A 22,439-nucleotide genomic window follows, 5' to 3' on the forward strand; every position below is an offset into this window, starting at 1 on the left:
AAAGAGGGGCACAATCCTCTTTAAGGTTTGCCACCTCCGCTGATGACGAAATCTGCTTCCTGATGAGTCTCCCATGGCTGACAAAACACCGACAAAGTCAACAGGCTCATGAAATGAATTTAATAGGCTTTTGTTGTGTTATACTTTATATATTTTCATTTTTATTAGGTACTTTCGACGTTTATCAGTCACCAATTTGTGTTGTCTGCCTCAATCTGTTGTATCACACGCTCTTTGTGTTGTTGGCACTATAACATTTGGCATGTGTTTACATTCGGATGCCATCTTAACACTGCAAAGGCGGCACAGGAACTGCATCTCAAGTGGTGAATTTACAAACTGTTTAATGTCGCAGAGGGGTGTCAGAAACGCATTCAGAATTACAATTAACAATGAAGTACAGGACAACAATTAGCCTATGTTTAAGTCCTGTTCAGAGCAGTCTGTGTAAAAAAAAAAAAATGTTCCATTCTGGAACTCTTACAAAATTTCCAAGAAGTCCATTCATTTTGTTACCCCTGTTCCTGGGGTTGTTGACAGTGTCAATCAGCTAACACTCATGTGAACTGTACAAACCGATGAGCTGGTGTGAGGGAGATTCCTTTCGGTGGTGTAACCCAACTCGGTGTCCTGAGGGTGGCTTTGCACATGAGCAAACGTAGAAGCCGCCTGGTTGTTTTTGAAAAGAACAGTTTGAGGTGGAGGAGGGGGACGAGTTTAAAAACTGCAAATAAAGGGGAAATAAACCTGCCTGAACTAGTTTAAGTTTGGTTTGTCACACTGTATGTGTGTTTGCATGCTTTTGTTGTGTGTGCAAATATGCTGTACAAAGGAATGGCTTAATCTATGGCATGTTTTACTTGTAAACTGATGTTTTTGGTGTGTCAGTGCCTAAGTAGAGATCCCAGCCCATGTCAAACGTGAGAACAAGGCAAACAAACACCATGAGATTTTTGCATTTTTATTACAATGCATATAAAACTAGGGCTGCACAACGATTAATCGTGATTACTCGTTTGCAAAATAAAAGTCTGTTACGTAATATATGTGTGTGTTCTGTGTATAATATGTATATATAAATACATGCACATACATGTGTATATATAAGGAAAAATATATATATTTATATATAAAATATGTATATTTATATGTAATATAAAATATATATAAATATGTATATTTATTTATACATGTATATATTTCTTAAATTTATACAAGTATGTGCATGTATTATACACAGAACACACACATATATTACATAACACAGACTTTTATTTTGCAAACGATTAATCGCGATTAATCGTTGTGCAGCCCTATATAAAACATTAGGCAGTAGGTCACTCTCTTCAGTCATAAGTAAATGTGCGCAATAAATGTTGCCTTATCTGCATGCATCCTTGAGCACAGAACCTCACTGCAAGCTTTCAAGATATCCATCTTGTCTATATATAACATGTTTTCCTTATATACATATAACTGCTGTTTATGGGCCAATTAAGTGGAAGCAGTTTTACATGCTTTGCCTTTGGGTACCATTCTAGCTGTGGGAAATGGATTAGTTAGATATGCGTTTTTTCATCATTTGTGGAACATAGTGGACAAAAAAATAAATAAATAAAAATTGTATATTTTATTTAGACCAGGACTGTGGTGTACAGTAAGGTAAATTTCCTTTCTTCCTTCTATTTAAAATATCTATAAAATCTATAAAAGCTCCAAAATAAGTGAATAGAGTTGAAACACAAAAATAACGATAACACTTTACAGTAAGGTTCATTTGTTAACATGAACTGCACTTATACAGCATTTATCAATCTTTATTAATGTTAATAATTTACTAATACATTATTAAAATCTTGTTAACATTATTTAATGCACTGTGATGATGATCTAACATGAACAACCATATTTTCATTAACTAACCTTAACGAAGATTAGTAAATGGTAACAAATGTATTGCTCATGGTTAGTTCATGTTAGTTTACAATAAGGTTTATTAGTTAAACATTAGTTAAGTGTTACAATAAAGTATTGTAAACATGTTTTTTTGTTGTTGTTTATTTTTGGTGTACAGCGATTTAAGTATCCTCCTGTGCCAAAAATTGTTTATTAGGTTGCCAAGCGTGTCATAAAGTTGAGTTATAACAGCTGCTGGTGTCATTGGTTTACTTGCGTTGGCCCATAACAGCATCAGGATCAGATTAATGCTCTGAACATTATTACATTCTAAAACACTGATCGTGTCTTCATCTTAAGAGTTGGACTTGTAACCTGAAGGTCGCAGGTTCGAGTCTCAGTGCTGGCAGGAAATGTAAGTGGGGGGAGTGAATGAACAAGCACTCTCTTCCACTCTCATTACCTACAACTGAGGTGCCCTTGAGCAAAGCACCTAACGCACCTATAACCCCCAATCGCTCCCCGGGCGCCGCAGCAGAAATGGCTGCTCCGGGTGTGTGTCTGTTCACTACTCACTGCTGTGTGTGTGCACTTGGATGGCTGTGAAATGCAGAGCACAAATTCCAAGTATGGGTCACTTCACTTCATCTTAAGGCAGTAATGATCTAATGAGCTTATATTGCATTACCTCCACAGAAACACTTATACACAAACACTCTGCTTATTCTTCATGAGGTGTCATGAATGAAACCTGTTAGACCTGAGATAAATATATAATAAATAAATTTATATATGTATATATATATATATATATATATATATATATATATATATATATATATATATGACAGTATATTTATCAAAACACTTTACAATCGAATGATAGAAATCTATCAGTGATGCAAAGTAATGATGGTTAACAAACTAAAACCATTAAAAAACATTTTTCTTATTTGAAAAACTAGATATATAAATATATATATATGAAATAACAAAAACACAAAAAACTAGAGTGAAAATGGAGAATATAAAAATAGCAAATTCAATATTAATAAAAACTATAACAGTATCTAGATGATACTAAAATAGCACTTAAGTGATGTAATACCACATTACCAGTATTCTAGAATGACAGAATGTATTTAAATCCATAAGATGAGCTGTTAAAACCAGCCTTGATTTACCTTAAAGTTGCTGCACTTTTTTTGACAGCTTCTTCCTGCCCTTGTAGCTGTTTCAAGTATGCTTTCACTTTATGCTCTTCTTCCTTAAGGGAGATTTTGCTCAGTTGCTCAAAAGTACCCAATAAGTACCCAACAGTTTTTCACAGTGTAAATGTTTTTTATTCTGCTTTTACATAAAAGTGACCCTGCTTAGCTGTTGACATTTCAAAATATGGCTTCAGCAATTACATCTATGCGTAATTTGACATCTTTATACATTTAGTGTTAAGATATTTAGTCCTCTATCACCAATGTGATGGAAACAAACATGAACTATAATGCTAGAAAGTTTTCGTCATGTTCTAGTTAAGTCCAGATTTCAGTACTAAAGTGAGCAGATGGACACAGAAGAGAGCAAAATAGAAATGAATCATCTTTCCAGTCAAACTACTTTTCTTTTCCTGCACATGCAGTACCGAGAATACAACCTGAATGAGCCGTTACTTACTGAGAGTAACAGGGCACCGGCTCTTCTATAGGCTAAATATAAACCTTCATCCACCCAGAGTGTATTAAATATCATGACTATAGGATTCTTCAGAGTAATGGAATGCAGCTCGTCGTCTGCTCACATGATCACCTGAGGGCGGTTCTGCATCTGATGACAATATTTAAAGATGAGACACTACTGTTAGAATGTGACTCATAACAGCCACATAGTGTGAGATCTACTTTTCTTAAAATTAAAACAGGTATTCCTCAGGGCACGATCTTGGGACCCATACTCTTCAGTCTATATATTAATGACTTACCGGATGTAGTATGTCCAGATACAGGTCTACTAATGTATGCAGATGACACAGTGGTGTATGCATCTGCTGATACATGTATCTCTGTGACTGATAAACTTAATACTAATTTAGAAAGAATATCATCTTGGCTGGCTTCATCTTGTTTAACTTTAAATACTAAAAAAACAAACTCTGTCTGCTTTTCTATTCAAAAACTACCTTTAACACAACTTTTGAACATAAAAATTAATGGGGAACTTATTGAACAAGTACCTGAAGTGAAGTATCTTGGATTAAATATAGATTATCAGTTGAATTTTAAAAGTCATATTAAGAAAATCTGTAAAACTATTAGGGCCAATTTAAGTTGTTTTATGATGATAAGAAACTGTCTGACTCTTGACTGTGCTTTTATTTTTTTTAATTCTATGATTCTTTCACATATATCTTATGGCTTAACCACATGGTCCCAAGCTCATCAGTCATCAGTCAAAATTATAGAGTGTCTTTACAATCGAGCCTTGAAAGTTCTGGACAAGAAGAGAATAAGGTACCATCACTGCCAAATTCAAAGTAAATATAAGATTCTAAGTTTTGTTAATCTTATTTCTCTGCATTTGGTTAAACTGGTCTTCAAATGCTTAAATGATGCTGCTCCACTACCGCTTTGCAAAATAATAACAAGACAGCAAAGTACTAGATCCACCAGATCTGCTTCTAAAGTCAATTGTAACATCCCTTTTCGTAGAACATCATTTGCACAGGTCGCTGTTTCAGTGAAAGGGGCAAAATTATGGAATGCTCTGCCAGATAATCTGAAATGTATCCCGACATTAGCCACTTTCAAAAAAAAAATCAAATTGTGGTTAATTCAGGAACAATGTTGTTCTCATATTTAGTCCTCTGACTTTGCCCTTTCTGTATATTTTTAATATTTTCTTAATTAATATTTTCTATACATTTTTATCTTTATTCCTTCCCGGTCTTTTATTAATGTTGATGTTGATGTAATGTTAAACTGTATTGTGTGTTTTTTTTTTTTTTTTTTTTTAAAGCCCTACTAGGGACAAGTGTTGTAAATTAGCTTTTAGCTAAAAACATTATGATACATGCATCAGACGACTGTCAAAGTTTGTCTATGTTATTTGTATCTGTCCCTATCTAAATAAAACAAACAAACAAACAAATTGGGAGAGACATTTCACAAATGAAAGCTGCCAGCTCATAGTTTTTAGTCACGTCTGTTGGCGCTAAATGGCTCTTCGTGTTCTCATAAGCATTATTTGTACTGTTATGTTTGATTCTACTGTTAACGTAGGCTATATTGAAAAACCTTTTTCTTTAAGACATGATGAAAAAAATCGGAACGTTTTTGTGTTTCTCTTCTGAAAGGTGTGCCAGTGGCTGAGAGAATGAGGGTGAGGGAAGGAGACATACTCATAATACAGTTACAGCCTGTGTCAATCCTCCGAAGATGGAATCCCCAAACGGTGCTGCTAAACTTAGGCGAGGAAAACAATCTATAGCTCTCTGCAGGGCAAGCACACAAATACACACTGAAGCACAGGGCATCACATGTACAGACATCGACAGGATAAACACGAACACACTGTATAAATACAAATATCTGCTGACTAGGTGGGTAACGTGCTCAAGAAATGTAGCCTGACTGACATCTGAATTCCCCCAGAATTCTCATTCATTTCAACAGAACAGCCTCAAACGTATATCTTTAGTGACATCAGGTGGTAAGGTTGTGTAACGGCAATGAAGGAATCCACAAATAGCTGTTTGAAAATAATGTTTGATTCATTGCTTTGGAGATACATTAACCTCACTTCCTTACATTCATTGCTAAGAGAAATGGGAGAAATTTCTGGAGCAAGCTGAGGTTAAATGCCTATTTTAAGTATGTAATAATAATAAGGTTCCATCAATAAATAATCTAATTTACTGGTTGTTCTCTACCAGGAAATAGTCTATTAGCATCCCAAAGCCTCAACCACAGTGTTACCACTACCTTCCGGTCTCAGTATCAACTGTGGTATGGTTATTATTCTAAATATTTAATTTTCAATTCATATTTTTATATTAATATATTTTCAAATACATTAATATCCTGTTATATATATATATGTCTAATTCCCATTATTAAATATTGTCGGGTCATTTAGGCACAATATAAGAAAGATAAAAATAGACAACCTTAATAAGATTCAGTTAAATATGGCAGCATATGAAGATTTATTTATAGAGCTCTTTTTCTCCTTTCCCATACCTCTAATATTTCCATCCTTCTACTGTTCTGTGGAGCACAATCCCAGAAGACACCTCAGGCATATATGAGTAAAATCTATCTTCCTATTAATTTCTCCAGAGACAATTCCAGACTTTCTGTTTTTAGTCTTTATTGTATGGCAGCTTTGGCTCTATGTGCCAGATACTGTACACTGTTCTATACAGTCGTGGCACTGCATCTTAGTAGTTTAGTAGTTTAGCATGTCACGTTGCAACTGGGGCGGCTGTTTTATTTTTACAATTAGCATTTGGTCCCAAGTCAAATTCAGAAGGTGTAGCAGAAAAAATGTTTCAAAATCAGGAAACATTGAGGACAATTTATTAACTAATATATGTATGTAATAATTTAACACTTTTTACAATAAGGCCTCATTAATTAATGTTAGCTACTGCATTAACTAACAATGAGAAATGCACACACACACACACACACACACACATAATATATATCATATTTGTAACACTTTACAGTGGAAATGCATTAACTAACAATGAGCAATACATTAGTTGCAGTATTTATTAATCTTAACAATAAAAGTAAGTAACTATTCATTGTTAGTTCATGTTAGCTCAGGTCCATTAAATAACAGATACATCTTTTTATTTTAATAATGTATTATAAATGTTGAAATTAATATTAACTAAGAATATGCTTAAGCATTGTTAATTTTTAATTCATGTTAACTAATGCAGTTAGCTAATAATAACAAATTGAACCTTATTGTAAATTGTTACCATTATTTTTAATTATACAACATTATATATATATATTTTAATATAACCTTTTAATATACCATATTATTTATGAATCACATTTAGATGTGATTAGATGTGGCCTCTATGATTTCATGCCAAATGCATTTTTATGATTTTTTTACAAACAAACCAACTTTTTTGCATAATGAATTGCATAATGAAATTGCATAATGAAATTGAGATATATTGAGGGATCTTTTCATTAAGGGACAGTGAAAACATGGTGTCATGTCAGCTGTCCATTATGTATGTATTTTTTCAAAGTCTTTTAAAATCTGAATTTCTAAAATCTTATTTTCCTAACATAAAAGTCATTCCTTAAAACTTAGGTATGTGATTTGTTCAATGATTGTACTATTTCCTGCAAACTGAAGCAGTATTTAGGGTAAGTTTTGCACTATAAATGGACGTGCCCAGGTGAAAAAAAGTTCCTTTTTTGCGCACTAATTTTGTACTAAATATACTAAAAATTCTTCTTTAGTACTTCTTAAGATAATCTTAAGAACATCTAAGTGTACTCAACTATTTTGAGACACCATGAATATGAACTAGAATGTGCTTTTTAACATCTCTGTAGTGAAAAAAAATGTATTTAGTTACCACTTGTTGTACACTTCAATCTTAAAAAGTACTAAAGAAGAATTTTTAGTATAATAAGTAAAAAAATAGTGCATGAAAATAGAGCACTTTAAGTACTTTATAGAAGTTTACTTTTTTCACCTGGGTGACCCTGGTTATCCTGTGGTACTAATCGTCTGTTATCTCCCACTTCGATCTTTCTATAGTCAGTCATTAGACCATCATCAACTATTTTGTCTTGGTACTGTGTGACACCCTTTCTTTTTGAAAAAAAGAGTCATAATTCTGTTGAATAATTCAAAGCGTTGAAATTGAGAGGCTCTAGAGTTTCGACTGGTTATTGTTCCTGGGAGAGGTCACTGAATGCTAGTAAAAAGTGAACTCTTCATGCACGGTACTCATCACCCGCCAGGTTCTGTTCAGTCAGGCCATGCTCCACTGCTACAGCATCATCACCACCATCATCATCATCGCACACACACACACTCTCGTTTGCATGACACACACGTGAGGTCACAGAGTGAAGGCCACTCAGGAGGAGAATGCCACGGCATAAACTAATCGCATCTGAAAGTGACGGTAAGATGATTATTACTTTCTATGTGTGTTTTATAGTTTTTTTCATACCATTTTTAAACATTTGATACTTTGTGTTTATCATACTTTATTCACAGTGTTAAGCCACAACTGATTTACCATTTTAACTTAACAAATTTAAATTTTTGTTATAAAAGATTAGCAGCTTTGCAAAGAAGACATACTGTCCTTTTCCTTTTCACAGTCTGCCTCAATATTTAAAAATATGATATTGATTTTTGTTATAAAAGATTAGCAGCTTTGCAAATAATTTATAAAATATGATATTGATTTTTGATTCTAAAAATGTTTAATTACTTGAAGGAAATTTATATTTTATGCCTTACAATGTTTTATTTTGATGCAAACCTATTGACTTAATCGTATATTTCGCATATGTTAAATGCCAAGATGGTCATGCAGAAAATATGAACTTGTGTGTATGTGAACTTATGAACATTACTTTCATTTGTTTGCCCTTTGAACTCTGTAAGAGGACAGCTTGCATTGACACTGAAGATGAAAAGCACCATTGTGTCTATTGTACAACACAACCAAGCATATAATGACCCGGTCAGCACTTACCGGTCTGGTTACACTGTGGTCACAAACAATACAGCAGACGCTAAACAGCTGCTGGGAACCATGTCTGACCTTTCAGAACTTAACAATGTCTTCTAAACAATGTCTGGAACTTATGTCTTACTCTTTTTATATATATATATATATATATATATATATATATATATATTTTTTTTTTTTTGTTTGTTTTACAGTGAGCATTGATGTGGATGAAGGTAGGAAGGCTGACTACTTTCTGTATGGTTTGTTTTATTTTGTACTGTATGTTAATGACAATGTACAAATATTTTTTTGTAGGGAAGGACAATGAATTTAGCCTTTACTATATAGAAGTGGAGGAAAATTCTGAGGAAGGTGAAGAGAAGCAGGCGAGACGAGATGGCAAACGTAGGAGAGAGAGAAATTGTGAAGTTGGCAGGAGAAGAACTTCAGAGAAGAGAACAACTGAGGGGGGCAATAAAAGAGCAGAGAAGAAACACGATAAACGGCACAAAAGAGCAAGGAATGGGGGTGAAAAACATGGAAAAAGGCAAAGAAGAAAGAATGAAGATGCAGAGGAGGCTGAGGAAGAATCCAGCAAGGAGAAAAAGAACATTAAAAATGAAAGAAATAAGACATTAAAGCTGGATGATGAGAAGAAAAAAGATTTGAAGAAAAAGAAAAAGAAGCATGTTAAAAATGAGGAGGATGATGCAAATCATGGAAAGACAAAACAGAAAGATTGTCATGACATGCCCTTGAAGGAAAAGAAAAAGAAAAGAAAAAAACCAGAAACTACGTAAGTTTGTATTATTTTGTGACTCATTTTAGTAAATCAATAAATGTATAGCCATAACTTCTGTCAAACTACAACAACACTATGGACTAAATGGAGTCCAAAAGTCTAGGATTTTATATATATATATATATATATATATATATATATATATATATATATATATATATATATTTATATATATATATATACAGCTATGGAAAAAATTAAGAGACCACTCCAAGTTCAGAAACCAATGTTAAGTGGTCTCTTAATTTTTTCCATAGCTGTATATATATATATATATATATATATATATATATATATATATATATATATATATATATATATATATATATATATATATATATATATATATATATATATATTAGCAGCTTTGCAAATATATATATATATTAGACCCTGAAAAGTTTAAATAATTTTTTTAAAAGTGCGTTTTAGCTTGTTAGAATATCTTTTTCTTCAAAGACGTTAAGGAAATAATACTAATTGAATTTTTTTTTCATTTTATATTACTTTAAAATTTAAACATTTTGCATTAAAGCAAAAAAAAAAAAAAAAAAAAAGATTTATTGAAAAATTAGGAAATTCTGAAATTAATGTATATTCTTCTCTGAAATGGTTTTGCTATTAATATAATTTGCAATGGAAATACAAAATAGCAAGCATTTCCATTTGTGGTCTCAGATGTTTGAGTCTCACTCAGCATACCTGCATCCATTTCTCCCTCCCAGCTCAGAGTCTGAGTCTAAATCTGAGTCAGAATCTCAATCCGACTCTGACTCCGAGTCGAAGGACAATCAGGCAGTGGGAGTTTTGGGCTCTCTGACCCCAGAGGAGCTGGAAAAGTTAAAAGAAGCAGTGGACGAAAGGAAAAAGCTAATCACCACACTGAGAGGAAAGCCCTGGCCCATGAGGAAAAAACTACTTATCCTTAAGTACGTCACTGCTGTTTTTATGTGTATGTACACCAGCTTCAAAATGTCAGCAATTTGTGTTCTGTCGCAGGGAGTCACAGGAGTTTGTGGAGAAGTATGAAGGGGCTCTGGGAAAGGGCAAAGGCAGGAAGCTCTATGCCTACAAGGTCATGATGATGAAGGTGAGGAGATGAACGCTGTGTGTGACTGTCATTATGAAACTAATGGAGCTGAATATCTCCTTCTACAGTTTCAGAGTGATCATCATTTTTCTTTTTTACTCTAATTGTCAGAAATGGATGAAGTTTCAGCGTGACTTTGAGAACTTCAAGACTGCCTGCATCCCGTGGGAGATGAAGATAAAGGAAATAGAAAGTGTGATGCTTCTTAGTATGAGCTTCATTGTCTCTCCTGCTGTTACCCCCCCCCCCCCCCCCCAGATCTTTTCTAATATACAAACTTCTTTTTATTTCCTTACAGGCCATTTTGGCTCATCAGTTGCTTCTTACTTCATATTTCTAAGGTGGATGTATGGCATCAATATGATTTTATTTGGACTGACGTTTGGGCTGGTGATGGTTCCAGAGGTGAGAAATATAATAAATACGGCAAAGTTTAAAATGATATACAGTGCACATAAATGAATACACCCCCTCTGAACAAATACACTAATAAATGATCACTAATACAATTCATGGAAAGATGGCACAATTAAAATGTATTAATCATATACATAATAAAAACTGTGAAATATAAGCATTAATAGCCATAAAATAAGCAAATTAGCCAATTTTGTTTAAATGAGTACACCCTAGATTTAATTCAACAAATGTATAATATTCTAGTACCTAGTATGCCCTCCATAATTTTGAATATACTGATCTGACCTTTCTTGGCACAGAGTGTACAAGTTCATGACAAATTGTCACATCTGTCTTGTTTAACTCCTGGATGATGAGCTCCTTAAATGCCCTGATCTTTAATGGGGAGTGTTGCTCAGCTTGTCTCTACAGAATCCCCCACAGGCGCTCAAGAGTGTTAAGATTTCAAGTTTGTGTATTAAATTACACAGTGGTATGGGAATTCATGACAGCATAGATAAAGCACAACTCCCTCACACCTTCAGCACTCATACATCCCTATTTAAGAGCTTTACTACCACTGAACTTTACTGTGGGAACCAGGCACTTCTCACTGTACTCCTCCTCTAGCAACACCACAACATTTTGGATGCTGTTAGATCCAAAATGTTTGATTTGGTCTCATGAGAGTATTTATTCCAAGAATCTATATTTTGTAAATTTGGGCTTTGGAAATGGCTAACTGACTTTATTGTGCTTTGGGTACTGTGAGAACAACAACCATGCATGTCATTTCTGCAGGCTGCATCTTACTCTGTGAGATAAACAGTCACTTTTTTCATAGCTTTTGCTATCTCTGAGACACTCGCATGGTATTTATCTCCTCTTTGTCTAGCAAAAAATTCATCACTAAATGAAAGCTAAAAAAACGAAGGCCTGATTATTTCAGGGGCCTTGTCACAAGTGTTACTTTTGCTATATTTTCACACTTAAAACAATGATTTGGTAATCCTCTTGTGCCACTGTCCTCTTTTGTGCTAAAGAAATAAGTCTCCAGACAGTTCTCTCACAAGTGCTTCCATTGTTGTCAGCATGAAGTCTGAGAATGATTCAGTGGGTTATATAACACTTTTAGAAATTACTTCTCTTTAAATGTTTTGGTTCAACATACTTACCTGTTGATCAAACATTGCCTTAAACTTACAACAGAATTTTTTTATTTTGTTTTATTTAGTAACTTTTAGGAGGGTGTACATTTTTGCTACACAACATTTTATCACCTTGATAAGAAAATCTTATTTTCCTGAATAATTTTGATATGCTTCTTTGGTAATTGATTAAGCAGACTTGCTGGAACATTATATCTCTAAAGAACCCTAACAAGTCTTCTGAGTAATTGCTGATTTTCAGAAGTTTCAGAGGGGGTGTACTCATTTATGCTGTGCACTGTAAAATATTAGTAATGAAGACCACAGTATTTCTTCAATGTAACTAGCTCATTCTTAAATGTATTACAATCTCATTCACTTTCCAGGCTCTTATGGGGAAACCATATGGCAGTTTACCCAGAAAGACCGTGCCCAGAGCGGAAGAGGCCGGTGCCATGAATTTTGCAGTCTTATGGGATTTTGGGGTAAAGATTTTATATGATTACCTTTCAAAAAGTCAGTAAGATTTTTTTAAAGACATAATATTTTTAGCCAACAAGGACACATTAAATTGATTAAAAGTGACATTAAAGGTGCCGTAGAACATCTTTTCAAAAGATGTAATATAAGTCTAAGGTGTCCCCTGAATGTGTCTTTGAAGTTTCAGCTCAAAATACCCCATAGATTTTTTAATTTAATTTTTTTAACTGCCTATCGGGCATCATTAACTTCTTAACGATTCAGGCTGCGCGGCCCCTTTAAATCTCTCGCTCAACGTATGTCTTTTCGATGTACTGAACTCTTGTTATTCAACTATGCCAAGGTAAATTCAATTTTTGATTCTAGGGCACCTTTAAAGACAAAAAATTGTATTTAAAAATAAATGCTGTTCTTCTGAATTTTCTGTTCATCAAAAAACATACAAACAAACAAACAAAAAAACCTGGATAATAATAAAAAATGTTTTTTGAGCTCCAAATCAGCATATTAGGATGATTTCTGAAGTATTATGTGACACTGAAGACTGGAGTAATGATGCTGAAAAATTCAGCTTTGCCAAAACAGGAATAAATTACAATTAAAAATATATTAAAATAAAAAACATTTATTTTAAATTATATTAATATTTACTGTTTTGATCAAATAAATGCAGCCTTGGTGAGCATAAAAAAACTATTAATTGCAAATCTTACTGACTCAAAGTTTTGAACAATATAGTGTATATACCTCACAGTCCAACACTTGTTTTTATTTTTGTTTCAGGGATATGCTAAGTACTCTGTCCTCTTCTATGGCTACTACAACAACCAGCGGGCCATTGGGTGGCTCAAGTTCCGCATGCCCCTCTCCTACTTCCTGGTGGGAGTGGGCACAGTGGCATATAGCTACATGGTGGTAATCAGGACGTGAGTGATGACAGTCTATTGTATAGCGGCATGTTTAGCCTTTATAGTCTTAATGTCTATATCAGAAACCTTTATGTTGAGTGTGTCCATAAGCACCTTTCTGCCACTTAGTTTATACACAAAACATTTCTTTATTGATTTCCTCACTCTTACCGAACAGTATGGCCCGCAATGCCAATGAAGAAGGTGGCGGAGATGACACCAGCTTTAATTTCAGTTGGAAGACATTTACTAGCTGGGATTACCTCATTGGAAATCCTGAGACAGCAGACAACAAGTTTGCCTCCATCACCACTAGCTTTAAGGTGTTTTTCTCTATATTTTCCTTGTGCTGGCCCCAAATCCATTTTGTCCATAAAAAGAAGTTACAAATTCAATAAAATTTTTGTTCCGAGCTATAAGCATCTTATGTAGTCAAAAAAGACCATGAACTGACAAGAAGCTGCAAAAATCATAATTATGATATAAAATATTTAAGAGAATAAGAAAAAAAAAAAAAAATCCTAAAATGACTTGTTATAATTATGACATAAATTGAAATTTATAAGCCATAACTATGACATAAAAATGTTAAATTATGAAATTAGGCTAAAATTATTGATAGTTTTAATCAAAAGTGACTTGTCATATATATGTCATATTGATGGCTGATTTTTTTCACAATTTGAACTTTTTGTCATAATTTCGACTTTTTGTCATAATTTTGACTTTTTATGGCATAATACGTAATAATAATTATCATGGCTTTGACATCTAATAATTTAAAATTATCTTATAATTGTGACTTTATGTCCTAATTTCTACATTTTATCTCATAATTATGATACCAAAAGCATGATTTATTTCTGAAATGGGCTTTCATATCAGAAAGATAAGTATATTATAAAATAAATGCCACATTTACATCAATGATGCCTATTCAGTGTTTAGAAACTTATGCTATACCTTCACATGCAAAGAAAGCATTTAAACAGAAGTCTTAAAGGCACAGCATAAAACAGCCTTCTGAGTCAGAAAGAGGATGGAAAATGTTAATGAAAAAAAAAATTATGTCTGTTTTTGCCACCATAAAACTTCAAATAACATCTTAAGGGGCTTATTCTTCAGGGGCGGAAAATAAATAAAAAAGATATGACCCTCTTAATATGGCCTCTCTTGGCCTCATAATAAATTCAGCACTTTAACAGGAGACCATTGTGGAGGAACAAGAGAGCAGAAAAGATGACAACATCCACCTGACAAGATTCCTTAGAGTGCTGGCCAACTTCCTGGTGCTCTGCTGTCTGGCAGGGAGTGGGTACTTGATCTACTTTGTAGTACGCAGGTCTCAGAAGTTCGCTCTGGAGGGACTAGAGAACTACGGCTGGTGGGAGAGGAATGAGGTCAGACTCATGTAACAATGCACAATGGTAATCCTCTTGTTAATCAATAAAAAATGAATGTATTGAATGATTGTATGGTTTTACATACCTTCAGGTTAACATGGTGATGTCTCTGTTGGGAATGTTCTGTCCGATGCTGTTTGATGTAATCAGCACTTTAGAGAACTATCATCCACGCATCGCCCTCCAGTGGCAGCTGGGACGCATATTCGCCCTTTTCCTGGGAAACCTCTACACGTTCATCATCGCTCTCATGGATGCCATCCAACTAAAGGTAGAGCTTCGTTTAACAAAGTCTAAAGCCCTCACAGTCTTATCTTCAGTATTTCTGTTGTACAGAATAGCAATGATTTCCATCATTCCAGCTCCCCTTGAGACACAGAATCTGTGCTAAATCATCTTCTTATGAAGGTCGTTTATTCTCCTAACTGTCACATATTTTCAAGAGGGCAGAAGAGGAGATTGTGAAGCAGAATATGACAATCTGGCAGGCTAACCTGTACAACGGGACTGTGCCAGACAATTCGACTGCTCTTCCGATCACGGTGCACCCTGCTGATGTTCCCAGAGGGCCCTGCTGGGAGACAATGGTGGGACAGGTACTGGGGAAGAGTGCTTCCATTCAATTCAGTTCAAATTTAATTGTATAGCTCTTTTCACATTACAAATTCCAGTACAACTGGAACACGATACGTTCCAAAGCAGCATTACAAAGTATTGTATAACATCTAATTCACCTCCAGTGTGGTATAAACTTGCAAAATTGCACAAACTTTAGACTTTTCCCTAACACTCCCCCATCTTGAGTTGTTCGTACAAGTTAAGCGATCCTAACCCAAAATCACACCATTTGTTGAGCTGAAAATGTACACAGCAGTCTAAGACACTGGTGAGGTGGCTATTAATGACTTCTATACAAACATTTCAGCCTGTTTTTAAGATTTACGCATTTCAGTTATTTGACAAATTTCCATTGAATTAAACTTTAGTTCAAAAGTTTGGGGTCTGGTTTCAAAAATATATAAATTAATTATTTTATTCAGCAGTGACACATTTAAATTGATCAAACATGACAATAAAGACTTGCATTTTTACCAAAGATTTTGATTTCTAATAAATACTGTTCTTTTGAACTTTCTATTCATCGAAGAATCCTTTGACGGTTTCCACAAAAATATCAAGAAACACAACTGTTTTCAACATTTCTAATTATTATCAATGCGTTTCATCAGCACCAAACCAGATTTCTGGAATGGTTTCTAAAGAATCATGTGACACTGAAGCTGAAAAGTCAGCATTGCCATCACATGAATAATTTACATTTTAATATACAGTACAGTCCAAAAGTTTGGAACCACTAAGATTTTTAATGTTTTTAAAAGAAGTTTCATCTGCTCACCAAGGCTACATTTATTTAATTAAAAATACAGTAAAAACAGTAATATTGTGAAATATTATTACAATTTAAAATAACTGTTTTCTATTTGAATATATTTCACAAAGTAATTTATTCCTGTGATGGCAAAGCTGAATTTTCAGCATCGTTACTCCAGTCTTCAGTGTCACATGATCCTTCAGAAATATGATGATTTGCTGCTCAAGAAACATTTAATGTGTACAATTGTACAAAATATTTGTGTACAATATTTTTTTTCAGGATTATTTGATGAATAGAAAGTTCAAAAGAACAGCGCTTATCTGAAATCTAATCTTTTGTAACATTATAAATGTCTTTACTGCCACTTTTGATTGATTTAATGCATCCTTGCTGAATAAAAGTATTCATTTCTTTAATTTTTTTTTTTTAAATAAAATAAAAATAAAAATTCTTACTGACCCCAAACTTTTGAACGGTAGTGTATAATGCTACAGAAGCTTTGTATTTCAGATAAATGCTGTTCTTTTAAACTTTCTATTCATCAAGGAATCTTGAAGAAAAAAAGTACACAACTGTTTTCAACATTGAAAATAATCATAAATGTTTCTTGAGCAGCAAATCATCATATTTCTGAAGGATCATGTGACACTGAAGACTGGAGTAACGATGCTGAAAATTCAGCTTTGCATCACAGGAATAAATTACTTTGTGAAATATATGTTCAAATAGAAAACAGTTATTTTAAATTGTAATAATATTTCACAATATTACTGTTTTTACTGTATTTTTAATTAAATAAATGTAGCCTTGGTGAGCAGACGAAACTTCTTTTAAAAACATTAAAAATCTTAGTGGTTCCAAACTTTTGGACTGTACTGTATTTAATATGTATATTTATTCATTAAATTTTTTTTAAATTCTAATAATATTTCACAATATTACTGTTTTTACTGTATTTTTGATAAAATAAATGCAGTCTTGATGAGCATAAACATAAATAAAAATCTTAACAACCCTAAACGGTAGTGCAAGTATTTTATATATGTATATATATATATATATATATATATATATATATATATATATATATATATATATATATATATATATATATATATATATATATATATATATATATATATATATATATATATATAATATATAGTACATTTTTCAATTATAATAATATTTTGCAATATTGCTGTTTTGACTGTATTTTTGATCAAATAAATGCAGTCTTGGTGAGCAAAAGAGACTTTTTTTATAAATGTAAAAAAAAAAAAATCTTACCGACCGTAAACTTTGAATTATACTGCAAGTAAAATATTTGTAAATATATGTATTTCATTAAAATTATTGAAAAATATAATTACCAAAAAAATAAATAAATAAATAAACAGTTTGGTAATTGGCAGATACATATGCTTTGGCATTAATTTGATCTACTCAGAATAAAGTTATACTTTAAATTAGATTTATATAAATATGCATTTGTATATTGAACAAACATTGAGTGTATATTTAAACAAATACACAAAAAAAGTTTTGAAATAAATGAATATAATAAATATAATGATCAGCATCCTCTGCGTCTACAGGAATTTGTTCGTCTCATCATTTCTGACACAATGACGACTTACATCACTCTGCTTATTGGGGATTTCCTCCGTGCCGTACTGGTGCGATTCCTAAACAACTGCTGGTGTTGGGATTTGGAGTTTGGCTTTGTGAGTATCCACAGCACATGCAGAAGTCAGTATCAGGGATTCCCTCTCACTTTTAACTGAAGTGTGCTTTCTTCATTAGCCATCCTACTCAGAGTTTGACGTCAGTGGGAATGTTCTGGGGCTGATCTTCAACCAGGGAATGATCTGGTGAGCAATATCACCAAATTATGTAGCATGTTTTCTTCCTTTCAAAAGGAAACCAGTATACCTCCAAATCTCATCAAATCTTTGTCAATGTGTATGTGTGTATCAGGATGGGGGCGTTCTATGCTCCATGTCTTCCAGCATTAAATCTTCTACGGCTTCACGTGTCCATGTACCTGCAATGTTGGGCGGTGATGTGCTGTAATGTGCCTCAAGAACGGGTCTTCAAAGCTTCAGGCTCCAATAACTTCTACATGGCCATGCTGCTGGTCATCCTGTTCCTTTCTACATTGCCTGCTATATACACCATTGTCTCCATTCCACCCTCCTTCGACTGTGGACCCTTCAGGTTCTGAAAATTTATGTATATCAGGAATAGTGGGGATTAGGGAGAAATCTACAGTAGTCAACATTTGATGTGGATCAAAAAAGTTCATCAAAGTTGTCCTAAGAAGAAGGTTTTAGGACAACTTTGATGAAAGGTTTAGATCCACTTCAAATGTTGACTACTATATTAGAACTGAGTAGCTAATAGCTAGTGTTTCAGAAATTGGTCAGTGTGGTGAAAGCTTTTAATCTCTTAAATAAATATAAATACAAAGACTTTAGAGATATTGTCTATTAGGTATTTCTGTATGTGTATATGTATTTAGTTAAAAAGTAAAATTTGCTTTTTATAGTATGAATGATTGGAGGTGTGCCTACAAGTCAAGTCCTGCAATGGCGGATCTTTAACACTAGAGTGCAGCAGAGTACAAGTCTACAATTTTCTCACATCTTTTTTTTTTCCTCCCTAAAAACAGCACAAAATGCGGTTACCATAACTTGAAGAGTTTATTTTAAAGTCGGCAATTAAATAAATGAATAAAAACATAGAAATAAACATAAAACTAAATAAAAGCATCGAAATATTTACAAATCCTCAGCTCAGGGAAACAGAGTTACGTTAAGTAACATAGAGATTTTTTTTTTCTGCAGTGGGAAAAACCGCATGTTTGACGTGATTCAGGAAACCTTGGAGACAGACTTCCCTGCCTGGTTCGGAAAAGTGTTCAGCTATGTCTCGAACCCCGGACTGGTGCTGCCCTTTCTTCTGCTCTTGGTGTAAGTGGGAATGTCTCTAAATACATCCATATGATTTTCCTGTACTTCTGTGAAGATGTGTGTAATGGTAGCCGCCGTTTTTTTCTGTCATTTTAGTCTTGCGATATATTATCTGCAGTCCACTTCTAAAACATACAAAAGGGTAAACATGGAGCTGAAAAAGAAACTCCAAACAGTAAGTTGGGAAGTTCAAATATCTCTTCAAATGTTCCCTACAGTAAATGTTACAGTTACATGAGCAGATGACATTATGTAAACTTACCACTAGGTGGAAGCACTAACATTGAGCTAACATAAAAAAAATATAATAATAACGATTTAAAGTTATTATTATTATTATTATTATTTCACATAGACCAAAATATATTTTATATTATTTCAATTTAATTTTATCTCTGCTCACTATTTTTTTATAAAATCTGTAGGTCATTTATTGTCAAGTTACTGAATTTCTCCAATTTTGTATTTACAGCAAAATGAGGAAAACAAGAAAAAGAACAAACTTGCAGCCTTAAAGGCAGCCAATGAACTGGAGCAGGCGAGGAAAGGAGGAGAACAACACAGCAACAGCGATTTGGGTGAGAGCACACTGAACGGGTCACAGCTCCCATCAGTCAATGCACTAGACAGGATCTTGGAACCGGTGCTGGGGAACTTTCCATTAATGTTGAAGAGTTAATGTGCTGTGTTTGGACAAGAGGTGGCCACAGACTTAAAACAACATGCCCTTGTTTCTGTATAACATTGTTCTGAGACAGCAGTTGAAAGGTCTCTCTGCCTCTTCTTTCTCAGGAGTGAATGAAGAAAGCAGCAGCCTAGATGAAGCAGGGCATCACAGACAAGCTGGGCAGAACGGTTGCTTTATTCACCCATCACAGAGTCAGCATACTCAAAACTCTGGACCTCCCGTCACCTCGACCCACACGACTACCAGACCCCCTGCATCCCGGGGCCACGCATCATCTGGACATCTTCCAGGTCACCCACATCAGCCACAGAAAAACTCTCACTCAAACAGGAGATAAACAGCACAGATGTAAATAGATGTGAATCTCTATATTGCATGCACAACATTTGGCACTTGGATGACCATTTTTATTTCTTGCTGATACTGTGATACAGTATAAATCCTGTGCCCAGGCCTCCAGCATGTCACGAATGAAGCTCAAGGTGACTATGTAACTCTAGATTGATAAGTCTTATCTCTGTGAAAAAGAATTGACTGCTCTTGTTACACACAGGCCAAATTGGGGTCAAACTATCTCTTGATTTGTTTCATATTTTGACTGATGTTTTATATATATTTTTAGTTTTAGAAAAAAAAAATGCTTGATTGTTGGTTTACATGCCAATTACAACAAGGTATTAAACTGCAGCAGCAAAAGTGAGCATTTGTTTGACTAATATGTTCTTCTGAGAGTTACACGGAGGTAGAACACATGCGTCTTATTTACAGTGGAAAGTGATTGGACTACGCCACACTTAAAAATGTATGAGTGTCATTGCATTATATAACAACATTTTAAACCAAGTGGCATTAAAGATAACAAGAACACAGTTTACAAAAAAAAAAAAAAAATTTTGAAAGAATCACATAAAGGAACATATATATACTGTTTGAAATCAAGACAAAAGACACTTTTTTTAACAACTGGTTAAAAGTCTAGTTCTAAAAAAGGCCTAGCATCATTTGTTGCAGATTTCTTACATTTTTAAGTGTGACAAAATGCTTTTTTGGGGGCCAGTGTAACTGTCAGCAGCATAATAAACCCAAAATGCATCCGTTTACACAGAACGTTTTTTTTTTTTCATTCCACTGTGCTACTTTTCCATTGTTTTTCAATGTGAAGGCGATAGATGGACGTTTTTAACCGTTGCGCTCGCGGTTTTTGCCACATAACGCGTATGGCACCGCATTCTAAAAATGTGGCGTTTTAAGTTATATGAAGGTCAGCATTTAAAAAATGTCCATACCTACCCCAAACCCTAAACCTACTATTAAAACAATGCAAATATAGTGTTGGTAGCACAAACTTATAGGTAGCATTATTCGCCAAGACACTGGCCCCCAGAGATCTGGAAACTAAATCATTTCTGAACCGATTGACGGTTTGGCTTTGCCCACCATTATGCCTCTCGTCTCCATTTCATTGTTTCCCTGTTCTCAAATCCATGCAGCTTTATCTTGATCAGCGTGTCAGATGGCCCGCAACATTTCCATGCGCGGTACTGTATTCTCAAATCTGCTCTCAGCTCTAGGGGTGTCTAATGTCTTGGATTATTTTCCTGCAGCCACAGATTTGGCAGCAAAGATGCATGTGACTCACTTATCATTCCACGGCCCCTGCTGCTCTGTTTGGGGTTATGTTGTGTACCATTTATGTGAGGGAATTTGTTACAAACCCACTAGAGGACGGTAAAAAACATTGAGAATATCCTTCGAACACCTTTTTTGAAGATGGATCAAAGAGATCTTACTATCCTAAGAACCTTATGATATCCCTGTATCAAATCTTGGCAATTTTATTTATAAGAATTGGCACATAAGTTTCATTAACAATGCAAATGGTCATCCATAATACATGGGTAGACTTCATTAAGTATTAACAGGAGTCATTTGAGATTTTGTTTATTTGTTCATTTAGGGAGTCATTGTTAATTGAAGATACAGCTCTTTAAAAATTCTTTTAGTAAGAAACCAAGAATACTGAGCTCATAACAGTATTAATGCATCTTTTAATTAATTGAATTATTAATTAAATCATTAATTGAGCTTCACTGTAAAAGAATATTTTTTTGCTTTTAGTAAACTAAACTTCATTTGCTTTGTTTAATCAATTATTATTTTTTTTACTGATAAAATTAAATTTTCAAATCTCAATTTTTGGAAGTAAGTAAAGCTCAAAAAGCACATGCAAAAAAGAAACAAAATATAATGAGTTTAGACTTTTTACAGTGTTTTTGAGTTTATTGTGAACCATGATGAGGTCTTCATGACGTCAGCTTAGCTGCAGCGGCCACAGAGAAACCACTTTTATATGCTGGACATCTGATCTGTGTGAATGTAGTTCTGTTACCGGATGTTATAGTAGTAGACCTCTTGAACATAATTAACTCCAAACAATTACTGGTATTCAGCTGCTCTGCTGTGTCTGAACAAGAAGGTTAGTTTCCTTAGATGTGCCTGAATTTCTTGTTGAGACAATGAAGAACAAAGACATAAATTTAATCATAGT

At 33.9% G+C, this 22,439-nt stretch overlaps 1 protein-coding gene across 2 annotated transcripts; it reads left to right on the top strand.

Annotated features, from left to right (window-relative positions):
- Nucleotides 1–56: 56 nt before the first annotated feature.
- tmc1 (transmembrane channel-like 1) lies at nucleotides 57–20,533 on the top strand. 2 transcript variants are annotated; one of them, XM_067408436.1, is made up of 21 exons: nucleotides 57–920; nucleotides 5,243–8,062; nucleotides 8,836–8,856; nucleotides 8,939–9,419; nucleotides 10,151–10,354; nucleotides 10,425–10,515; nucleotides 10,627–10,723; nucleotides 10,814–10,920; nucleotides 12,449–12,547; nucleotides 13,326–13,468; nucleotides 13,629–13,773; nucleotides 14,656–14,850; nucleotides 14,945–15,124; nucleotides 15,297–15,449; nucleotides 17,827–17,955; nucleotides 18,035–18,102; nucleotides 18,209–18,448; nucleotides 19,078–19,203; nucleotides 19,300–19,378; nucleotides 19,676–19,781; nucleotides 19,996–20,533. In XM_067408436.1, the coding sequence occupies exons 2-21, from the start codon at nucleotides 8,026–8,028 to the stop codon at nucleotides 20,226–20,228; spliced, it is 2,934 nt and encodes a 977-aa protein (XP_067264537.1). In that variant the 5' UTR covers nucleotides 57–920; nucleotides 5,243–8,025; the 3' UTR covers nucleotides 20,229–20,533. The 2 variants fall into 2 exon arrangements, with proteins under 2 accessions (XP_067264537.1, XP_067264538.1); XM_067408437.1 differs by having other exon boundaries at nucleotides 15,297–15,440.
- Nucleotides 20,534–22,439: the final 1,906 nt, after the last annotated feature.

This window comes from Chanodichthys erythropterus, chromosome 13, assembly GCF_024489055.1.
Source record: "Chanodichthys erythropterus isolate Z2021 chromosome 13, ASM2448905v1, whole genome shotgun sequence".
NCBI classification, from domain to species: domain Eukaryota; kingdom Metazoa; phylum Chordata; class Actinopteri; order Cypriniformes; family Xenocyprididae; genus Chanodichthys; species Chanodichthys erythropterus.